Source organism: Prinia subflava, chromosome 20, assembly GCF_021018805.1.
Source record: "Prinia subflava isolate CZ2003 ecotype Zambia chromosome 20, Cam_Psub_1.2, whole genome shotgun sequence".
NCBI classification, from domain to species: domain Eukaryota; kingdom Metazoa; phylum Chordata; class Aves; order Passeriformes; family Cisticolidae; genus Prinia; species Prinia subflava.
Genome location: NC_086266.1, coordinates 7,037,916 through 7,048,817, shown reverse-complemented (window position 1 = coordinate 7,048,817; position 10,902 = coordinate 7,037,916). Strand labels below are relative to the sequence as shown.

General features: G+C 57.5%; 1 protein-coding gene across 1 annotated transcript; it reads left to right on the top strand.

Moving 5' to 3' along the window:
• The first annotated feature begins 5,851 nt into the window (after positions 1-5,851).
• Positions 5,852-8,899, top strand: LOC134560563 (G-protein coupled receptor 12-like). Its single transcript, XM_063416706.1, has one exon. The coding sequence runs from the start codon at positions 6,332-6,334 to the stop codon at positions 7,376-7,378; it is 1,047 nt and encodes a 348-aa protein (XP_063272776.1). The 5' UTR covers positions 5,852-6,331; the 3' UTR covers positions 7,379-8,899.
• Positions 8,900-10,902: the final 2,003 nt, after the last annotated feature.

The following is a 10,902-nucleotide window of genomic DNA, read 5'->3' as shown; positions in this document are numbered from 1 at the left end:
TCCCTATAGCAACCGGCAGCCTCTTCCTGTTAAACAAGTGACTCATCAAACACGATTACTCTCGTATCAGGGATGGTGCTTGTGACTTCGAGCTCTAACAAGAGAGCTGACCTTTCAGGAGGAAAAAAAAATCAGAAAACCCCCAGGGAAACAGCTCAAAACTGGGTGGAAAGGTGCAGTTCTGGGTCTCATCCTCCCCGTCCATCCTCCTGCCTTCATCTCCCCCAAACCCTTCAAATTCAGCAGTTTTAGGCACTGGGAGGGTTTTCCCTGATGCTGCTTTTCCTGTTCCCTCCTCCAAGTGCCTTTTTGCCATGAATCCATCCATGGGGATCTCAGGGGGAGGACGTTTGTCAGCCAAGGCATCACCGGGGGAGAGGCCCAGCACAGCTGTGGGGTGAGATCCCTGGGGTACAGGGGATTCCTGTGAGATCAGAGAACCTCCCTGCTTTAAAGCCCAGCCAGGAGGATGGAGAAGGCAGATTCCAGGATGTTCAGCAGATTCCAGGATGTTCAGCAGATTCCCAGGATGTTCAGCAGCTCCCCACTCTAGCTGGGTGTTCCCACTCCTGGAAATGTCTCTTAACCCTGAGTGCTGAGACAGCTCTGGACAGTGGTGCTGAAGGAGAAATTGCAATGCCCAGAGAGGGAAAAATAATTCCACACCCCCCAAATCCAGGTGGGCATAGCTCAGGCTGAGGGTTGGGATGTGACCACATTGCTGGCAAGTGTCACTCATGGCTGTCTTTGAGTAAAGAGATTTTTTCCAAGCCAAGCTCTTGCTTTATGCAAATTATTTCACTCCTAGTGAGCAGCTGTGACCTTTTCTGGGTGATGTCCCAACCCACCCTATTTTAGAGGGCTCTGGATTGTGACTCCCAGGAATGTGCCTGTGCTCAGGAGGGGAGCCCAGTGCGGTGTCTCCACACAGGATAAATCTGTTTCAATGTCAGAGCCCGAGCTAAAAATCAATAAATAGAGAGGACCAAGTGCCTTGTGCTCCACTTCAGAACTGGGAATTTGCTCCCTGGGATTTCTGGCACCCAACATCCTCCCTGCCCAGGAGCTGGGGAGGCTGGAGGTGCCTTCAGTGCCACCACAGGGGTTTCCCCTTGGGAGGGGTGGTCTGCCTCGTGTTCCCCCTGCCAATCCCCCAGGAGGGATCTCCAGGGGTTCAGGGATTGAGCAGAGCAATAAATCCCTCCCTGCCAGCACAGAGTGGATTCCTGGTGCTGCTGCTGTGTCCTTGGCAGCTGAGGGCTTTTCCACACAGACCCAGGAGCATCCTGGGGCTCAGAGCTGCTCCTCTGCTGAGCCCCCAGGGTTTGGTGCTCTGGAGCAGCTCAATCCAAGCCTGGTTTTGGAAAACCCACATTGGTGGCAGCAGGTGGCACAGCAGGGAGGGACGGCTGCCCAGCACTTACATGCAAAAACCTCCAGATTTTCTATTTTTTTAAGGAGCTTTCCTATTTTTCCCCCATCCAAACCCCTAGAAAACCTTCCTTACCTCTGTGCCACGTCAGGTACATTGGGTTATTGTTAATTATTAATTTTCACACTCATATACCCAAATGTTTTGCCTCATATTCTGCATGCTCCCTGTGTTCCCTATGGCTGAATGGCAGTTTAGGGAAACACAGTCACTCCTGAGGAGGCACCCAGCCAGAGCAGCACATACAGCTTGGGAGAAGGAGTAAAACAGTGCAAACCCCTTTATTCTGGAAAAACAAACCTTTTCCCAGAAGCCCTGCTCAGTGACATATGGTGACACGGTGTGTGCCAGCAAAGGTGCTCCAAAACGTGTTCCTCTGGCTCAGGAAAGGACTTGGAGTGAAACCATTAGTGTGAGGATGATATCACTGATGGAAGGAGCAAAAATCCTTCCCCTGGCTTGGCCTGTTTGGTGGGAATCAGGAGGAGAAGTCTTGGAATTGTTCCTTCCCTTTGGGCACAGCCAGGCATTGTCCCCTGAAATGGAGGATGTTCCCTGCATGTGGAACAGCAGCAGGGCAGTGGGACACGGTGTCCCCACTGTCCCCAGGCTGGACAGCCCAGAGAGAGGGGCAGGAAGGAGTTCCCTGGTGCCACAAGAGCCAAAGATCCGCCCGTGGCTCTCCAAGAGGTAAAATCAGGGTTGCAGCAGTGCTGCTGCAGGGGGATGCCAGAGGCCACCCCCGTAAGCCAGGACCTGCAAGGGGCCCATTCCAGCTACTTGGAGTGGGGATTTTCAGGCAAATCAGCTCTTTTTCCACAGAGGGGGATGATTTTATCAGCCACACTCCTGCCTGCCACCCTCCAGCTCCTCCAGAGCTTGACTTTGGCATCAGCCCCTCAACCACCCTGACCCACCATGCAGCCCTGGCTCTTCCCACCGGGCTGGGATGATGCAGCTGGAGCAGCACTGGGAGAATTCCCATCTTTCCAGTGGCAGCAGTGAGAAAATGGCCCCATTTCCTCCAGGAATTATGCAAAGCCATTGAATGTAGGGCTCCAGGCGCTCCCCGGCGGCGCGCGGCCCCCACGGCCCCGTTTTGGGGAGGCTGGCGGGCTCCGAGCCCTTGTTTGCCACCCTGATTAGTCAGCACTGCTAATTATAGCTGTGCTTTTCCTTCCTAGAGCTCCTCGAGCACCGTTGGAGTAACAGGGAACAACGGAGGCGCTGGAATGAGGCCGGATCCGCTCGCTGCGGAAAAGATGCCGGGAGAAATGAAACGTGGGGGAAGGTTCCAGCAGCGTTGGAAGGGGGTCACAAGGCAGTGAGCTCATGGATTTGTCAGCTCAGCCACAGGATGCTCCCACAGGAGTGGGAGCCGGGGCGGGAAAAGCTGATGGGATGCCAGGAGGTGATGACGTTTCCCCAAAGAAAAGATGTAAAGCCGATTTTAATACCTCTGGAAGTAAAAGTGATGGAGATTTGGGATTGTAGTTGTTCCTCTGTGCCACCAGTGTGCCCTTAAACAGCAGCCCTTGCTCCAGTTTTGGTTCCCAGTGGGCTGGGCCTGGGAGAGCCACGTTATCAGTGATTGCCACCCTGCTTTTAACTTGTCACCCGCTTGTTTTAACCAAACAAGCACAAAACCTAAGACAGGACCAGCCCCAGGTCAAGCCCTGCTGTGTGCAGGGGGCACCTGGCATCACCACAGTGCCACACAAAAACCTGCCTGGTTCAGCACTGAAACACCAAAATCCAAGGGGATGATGAGGAATGAAGGTGGGAGACTCGTTCCATGCTGAAGAGCATTCCCAGGTCAGGCTGGTGGCCCCTTGCCCTGTAAATGCAGTCAGCCTTGTGTCTTTGCTTAGCTTTGATCTTTGCTCCTCTCTGTTGAGTCTGTAATTTAAATACAGATAAAACATATCTAATATACAAATATTGCCAGAATGGTCTTGCAGCTCCTCAGGGAGCTCAGAACATTGAATACAACTTCAAAAAGTAGATCCTCAAGCACTGAAAATAGGGTGTGCAGTGGCTCACCCCCTCATGTGCAACAGGGCTGCTCTGGGGACAGCAAGCCCTGGTTTAAAAGGGGCCAGATAATGTCATTTTTGTCACCAGAAAATCTCAGCGTTCTTGGGGTGTCCCAGCCGGTGCTTTGCCAGTCCACTGCACCACCTTGCACAGGGGAAACACCAAAAAACTTGATTGGAGGTGTGGGGCTGCTCTTCCCTGGGCAGGACAAACAGCTCCCATCATTGGCTGAAATCCCCTGGGATGAGAGTAGAGAAAGGGGCACTGCTGGTGAGGGACAACACCCACCAGGGGTGTGGGACACAGGAGAAGAGTCCTGGGATCGTGACAAACCTGTGGTGGGATGTCGGGGGGGGAACTGAAGGTGGAAGGAAGAGGCTGCTGTGGGAGTGCCGGGCGCTCGACGGTCCCTGCAGGGAGAGCACAGGGAGGGCGCGATGCTGGATGGAGCAGGGGGGCCAAGGAAACTCCAGAGAGCCCGCGAGGTTTGGGATCAGCTGGGAGCGTGTCCCTGCGAGGGGCAGGTGACAATAGCCGGACTGGGTCACTGCGTGTGCTGTGTGTGCCCATCCTCGCTCAGCCTCGCTGCGCCCGGCTCCGGGGCTGGGGACAGCGGGGACATCCCCGCCCGGCCCCGCAGCCGCTCGTGGCCCGTCCTGGGTGCGCTCTGACCCCACGGAGCCCCAGGCACGTCCCCTCCGCCGGCTGCCGAGGGGAGCCAGGCAGAGCTGCTCAGCCGCCTCCCCTTCCCCGGGCCGTGCGTAATTCCCGGGAGCGGATTCATTCAGCTCCTGCTCGGGGTTCTCCGCCCCTCCGGATGCCGCCGCTGCCGCTCGGCTGGCGCGCCCCAGGTAGTGACGATTGGCGTCCCCTGGGATGGGGCTTGGCCTCATTAGGAACCCAGATGCTCCAAATTGGGGCTGCTGGGTTCAGCCAAAACCACCGGTATTCACCTAAATATCCCTGCACATCAGGAGCTGGAGATCCTCCCCAGCGCTGGGCTGGCTGCACCGCAAAGCTCCAGCCTGGAAGAGAGAGGGGGATGGCAGAGGGAAGCTGGAGTGTTACGAAACCAGCGGGGGAAAGGGGAGAAGGTGTAGCTGAAATCCTGTGGATCCAGGAGCTGAGCATCCCTGCTTTGATGATCCTGCTCCCAAGATGAATCACGGAGCCATTTATAGCTGGAAAAAAATAATCGTGTCTTTGGGATTTGTTCCTTTCCAGGCTGTTCCTCTCCCAGACAGTCGGGGAGGAAGCTCTGGGGATGGGTGGGTGCTGGGTGAGGGGGACAGACCCTCACACCCAGCGTCCTTGGGCAGGTTCCAGCTCCAAAGGGATCCTCGTCATCCCAGCTTTTGGCTGGCTGGAGGGAAGCCCCCGAGGTGTGGGGCGAAGGCTCCGGGGTGCGCTGTTTCCCTGCGGAGGGAAGCCCCTGCCCAGCCCGGCTCACAGGATCCCAAGCCCCCTCCTCCGCCACCGGGCGCTGTCCCGGGCGCTGTCCTTGAGGAGCGCGGCCACTCCGGATCGCCGCCCTCCGCTCGCATCCCCTCGGCACAAGCGGTAAAAATAAACCCCAGCGAGCGCCGGGGCCTGGCCGCTGCCCAAGCTGCACCCGCAGGACGCAGGTGCAGCCGGCCCCGACCTTGGGGAGGTGCGGCGGAGCTCATGAATGAACGATCGGCGGCGCGGGAGCGCGCACCCCCCGTGCCCGCGCGTGGGGCTGGGGAGCGGGGAGCCAGCCTTGTTGTTATTCTGATCACAGCGGCTCTGATTCACAGACTTGGATCATGAATATAAGTGAAGACTTTGACGTCAGAGTTGAGATTTATCAGCAGATCCAATGGGGCAGGAATATTAAGTGCAAGTCGATGCCAGCTCTCTGCCAACGCTATTAGCGATGCTCGCCGAGGAATGAGGCTTCGCGCCGAGGGCTGGAAGGACCGGCAAGGAAAAAAATAAAAACGGCGTGGGGGGAGCAAGCTGATCCTCGAGCATTAAACCAGGTAAAACAGCAACCCCCGGCGTGGCGGCTGCATGCTGGAAGGGGCGGTGGTGGCGGCGGGGGCCGGCAGCGGGCTGCGGGCACAGCCCCGACCTTCACACCTCGGCTCCCCCCCGGCGGGGGATCCGCTCCGCCAGGCAGGGCAGGATGCTGCCGCCGGCCGGGGCATCTCGCACCAGCTTCTTCCAAAGGAGGGAGGAAGGAGAAACTTAACGTGAGGCTGTCCCTTGCCGCTGCCTTCTCCTTCCATCAGCGGCTCCGCATACAGGCGCTGGCCTATTAATAGTGTTTATTTTTACTCACCGCACGCAAAAAAGAAAGGGCTGCGGGAGGGGGGGGTTGCGCTATAAATAGGTAGCAAAGGTGGCCGTGCCCCGGGGAGGGGGGGAGGAGGAGGAGGAGGAGGAGGGGGCGGCCGGTTCCTCACCGGGTGCGCAGTGGCTGCGGACCCCGCATGGAGCCGAGCGCACGGAGGCGGCTGCGGGCGGCGGGGTGATGGGCTGCGCTCGGCCTCAGCCCGCCGGGAGATAGCGGCCAGGGGTGCGTGTGGGGCGGGGGTGCTCGATCCCAGGGAAGCTGCAGTCGCGCTGGAGGGGAGCGGGCGGGGATGCGGCGGGCGGGGGCGGCCCGGTGAGGGGCGCGGTGTCCCGGGGCGGGGGGCTCCGGAACGCGGTGCTGGCTCGGTGAGGGTCTCCCCCAGCTCGGTGAGGGTCTCCCCCGGCTCAGTGCGGCTCTGGGCGAGGGTCTCGGCGCGGCTCTGCCCGGGCGGAGCGCGGGGCTCTGCAGCTCTCCGGGGGCTCCTCGGGGTCCGTCGCCACCGCGCCGCCCCTCACCGCCCCCTTCTCCCTCTCTCCCCAGCGATGCTGCACGGCCCCGCCGCCATGGGGGAGCCGTGGCCGCCGCAGCCGCAGCAGCAGCGGCTCCCGGGGCCGGGCAACGCCTCGGAGCCCCCCGCCTGGCCCTCGGCGGCGGCGGCCGGGCCGGGCACGGCGGCTCCGGGCGGCGGGGCCGCGGCCGCGGGCTCGGTGAGCCCCTGGGACATCGCGCTGTGCGCCACGGGCACGGCGGTGGCGGGGGAGAACGCGCTGGTGCTGGCCGTGCTGTTCTACACGCCGAGCCTGCGGGCGCCCATGTTCCTGCTGATCGGCAGCCTGGCGCTGGCGGACCTGCTGGCCGGCCTGGGGCTGGTGGCCAACTTCGCCGTGCGCTACCTGCTGCGGCCGCCCAGCGAGGCGGCGGAGCTGGCGGCGGCGGGGCTGCTGCTGGCCGCCTTCTCCGCCTCGGTCTGCAGCCTCCTGGCCATCACGGTGGACCGCTACCTGTCGCTGTACAACGCGCTCACCTACCACAGCGAGCGCACGCTGGGCTTCACCTGCGCCATGGTGCTGCTGATGTGGCTGCTGTGCCTGGGCGTGGGGCTGCTGCCGCTGCTGGGCTGGAACTGCCTGCGGGACCAGAGCTCCTGCAGCATCCTGCGGCCCGTCACCAAGGACAACGCGGCCGTGCTGGCCGTCACCTTCCTGCTCCTCTTCGCCCTCATGATGCAGCTGTACCTGCAGATCTGCAAGATTGCCTTCCGGCACGCCCAGCAGATCGCCGTGCAGCACCAGTTCATCGCCACGGCGCAGGCCACCTCCACCCGCAAAGGGCTCTCCACGCTGTCGCTCATCCTCGGCACCTTCGCGCTGTGCTGGATCCCCTTCGCCATCTACTCGCTGGTGGCCGACTCCAGCTACCCCGCCGTGTACACCTACTCGCTGGCGCTGCCCGCCACCTGCAACTCGCTCATCAACCCCATCATTTACGCCTTCAGGAACCCGGACATCCAGAAGTCGCTGTGGCTGGCCTGCTGCGGGTGCGTCCCTTCCACGTTCTCCTCCAGACCAAGGACATCCAGCGACGTGTGAGGACTGAGCCGCCGGTGCTCCCCGGCTCTCCTCCTCCTCCTCGTTTTCCCCTTCTGTCGTTGTTGTTCCCTACCGGGAGGAGCCCCCCGGCCCGGTCAGCACATCTCGTTCCATGGAAAGACGGCCAAAAAGAGAAAGGAAAAAAGCAGAAGGGAAAAAAAAAAAATGGAAATGAAAGAAAGAGAGAGAGTAGAATGATAATGGTCTCCTTTAGAAATGTTATTTTCTTACACATTTTATTTTTTATTTAAAAACACAAAACACACAAAAAAAAAAAAAAGAAAAAAAGAAAAAAAGAAAGAAAGAAAGAAAGAAAGGGGGAAAAAAAAGACAAGAAAAAGGATCCTCGCACGGTGGCGTTGTCTGCTCTCGGGGTAAGGAGCCAGGGGAGCAGCGGGCCCCACCCGGGTGGTCCCACGCCTCGGAGCACATCCCATGGGAAGGCCACAGGAGCGGGGGGCGGGAGGGAGGTGTCGCGTCCCCCCGGCGGGGCTGGTCCCCACGCGTGGGGTGTCCGTGCCCCCCGAAATCAGGGCCTGCGATGCTATGCAATAACGGGGGCGCCTTCAGCACCGCGGGGGAGGAGAGCTCCTGCCGGGGGGGACACGGGCGCTCCCGGCGCCTCCGTGTTTGCCAAGCGCTTGGTGAAAGACGCTTTGGGTGTGGCTTTGGGGGCTGTGGCAGGGACGGGGGTACCCGGGGAACCCGTTCCCTCCTTCCCCCCCTCCCCGAAAATGCGGCTGGGGCAGGGTTGGCGGTGTGGGGGTGGTGAGGGCAGCCGGGGTGCCCTGCACCCCAAAGCCTGGGAGGCCGGGGAAGGGCTCTCCTTGTCCAGCTGGTGCTGCTTTCCCCCCTCCACACGAGTTGTTTACATGGGGTGGGATTTTCATCCAAAGAGGGGTCCGGGCTTGCTGGAGCCCCCGAGAGGGAAGCCTCTGTCACCACACGTGTCACTGCTGATGCTGCCACTTCACTTTGCTTCCTCAGAAGCGCCAGCCCCGACATTCCTGTGCGTGTGATGTGCTCTGTGGTGTTAGTGAGACCTTTGATGAAGTGTCCTTTATCCTGCGCTTTCTTTTGGCCGGGAGGCGGAATCGTGCATTCACTGATGAAGCAGGAAGGAATCCGAGCAAGCCCCGGAGAGGTGGCAGGGCTGGGGGTGGGACCCCCGGGGTGGCTCAGGGCACGGGGGTCCTGCCATGGGAGGCTTGGGAGACCCTCCAGCAGCTGAGCCTGGTACCCAAATGTTCTGATTTGCTGTAGAGAAATTGTGATGTTGGAGAGGGGCTTTGGCGTGGTGTGTAGTGACAGGACACAGGGAATGGCTGCCAGGGCCAGAGGGCAGGGCTGGATGGGAGATTGGGCAGGAATTGTTCCCTGGCAGGGTGGGCAGGCCCTGGCACAGGGTGCCCAGAGCAGCTGTGGCTGCCCCTGGATCCCTGGCAGTGCCCAAGGCCAGGCTGGACACTGGGGCTGGAGCAGCCTGGGACAGGGGAAGGTGGCACTGGATGGGCTTTAAGGTCCCTCCCAACCCATAATGTTCTGTGAGTCTGTGACAGTGGAAGAAATGTTCTTGCTTTGTGTGGCTGCAGAGGGTACAAAGTCACTTTATGGCTGGATGCAGACAGATCCTGATGGATTCTGTCCCTGGATCTGTGCAATGGATCCCTCTCTGCTCGGAGCTGTGTGCACATGAGAAAGCTCTGAATCTCCCGAGTGTGCCTGGGGCTTGCACTGATTGTCTGCCTGTGAGAGGTGGCCAGTCTTTGAGCTTTTATCTTTTGTGGGTGTGGGGTTATTTTTGTTTTCATTTCCTTTCTCTGATGAATACCTTGGAGAATGGGCAGTTGGCACAACTTGGAATCAATGTAAGTTTTAAAGTAAATATATATATAAGAAAGACTAATATTTATACAAACACTTTACTCATTCTGTTTCTTCTGGTTTCTTAAGTGCAGCCAGCTCTCTGCAGTTCCTCAGTGTAAAAACTCAATAGCTTAAACCCTTTTTGAAACATTGTGAACATTTGAAATGTTTTTATACAACCACCCTAGCTAGAAGTCAGGATTTGTTTCTCTGGGCAGCTCATTTTGTATCTTTAGATGAAAGGTAGTTTAACTAATCAGCTCTAGAGAAACCTTGACATGAAAAAAAGTTGCATTTTCTTGGCTTTCCAGTAAATTCCTTGTTGCTGAAGAGCTTGATTTTAACAATGTTCTTTTTAGAGTTTAGTTGCTTACGTAAAATGCGTCTCAGTTTGAGGGATTCACTGATAAACTTCATCAAAGTCAAATAAAGATCAATGAAAAACTTCTCCCTGTGGCCCTCCACAGCAAGAGGAGCAAGGTTTGGGATGTGAGGAGCTAAAGCTGAGGACACAGCCCCTGCCAGCCTGAGGTTCAGAGCAGGTGGGGATGTCCTGCTGGGACACTGAGTCCTCACCCAAACACAATTTCAGCCACTTTGGCAAAACTCTGAGTTCTGGTCCTGGAGTGCCCTGACCCAGCTCACAGCCCATATCAGGGTGTGGTGCCAGCCATCTGTGCCCAGAGTTACTCTAAAATAACAATCTCATTTCTTTTTGTCTGATGGTCGAGCACCTCTCTCTCTCAGATGTTAAAGCTGCCCATGGGAGCTGTTAAAAACACTTGTTAGGTTTCAGGAAAAGTCTCAAGAAATCTCCTCTATATAAAAAAAAAATTGATAAATTGGCATTTTTGTAGTAATTTCCCTTAATAAAAATAGTGCAGTTTCCAGGTTGGTTGGGTTTTTGGGGTTGTTTGTTTGTTTGTTTGTGTTTTTTCTGATTTGTTTTGTTCTGGGTGGTGTTTGGTTGTTTGTTTGTTTGTTTCTCTTTTTCCTTTCCTGTTTTATCAGCGGACAGGGGGGTGGAAATGAGGGGAAGTGAAGAAGAGGATAAAGAGGTTTAGGTTCACCTGCCATGCGTTGCCTTGTGGAAACCTCTGACCATTTAACTGCGCCTTTGCCTCAGTGCTTGGGTTTTGTTTTGGGTTTGTTTTCCACAGAGAAAACCTTTTCCTGCAAAAGTTTGGAGTGGCAATGTTGAACATGAGTGGAGATGATGGATTTCGGGGCCTTCTTAACTGGAAAGTGAATTTAAAACCCTAAATCCCTTATGGAGGCAGTGTTGCTGTGTGCAGGGGGGAATGTCCTGGTGCTTGGGGCTTTGGGACAGGTTTGGGGTGGAGTGCAGGGCCTCAGGATGAGCTTCTGCTGCCACAAACAGGGAGCAGCTCCCCTGAATGTGATGGTTTCACCCGTGATGGGGCACCAGTGGTGAAGAAATCACTGGGGATTCCGCTGGTGGATCCTCTGTGGACTCATTGAGGACCCAAAACTCGGTGGAAAGAGCCCAGCAGCCCCTGGGCACCACCAGAGGGACGTGGAGCCACTGAGTACATCCCAGTGCTCAAGGTTTTCTGGAGTTGGACATGCTGGGAGGCCTCCTCCAGCTGGGATTCTGTATCTCTGTTAAACCGAGGCCCCTAAAAGCCTCTGATTTA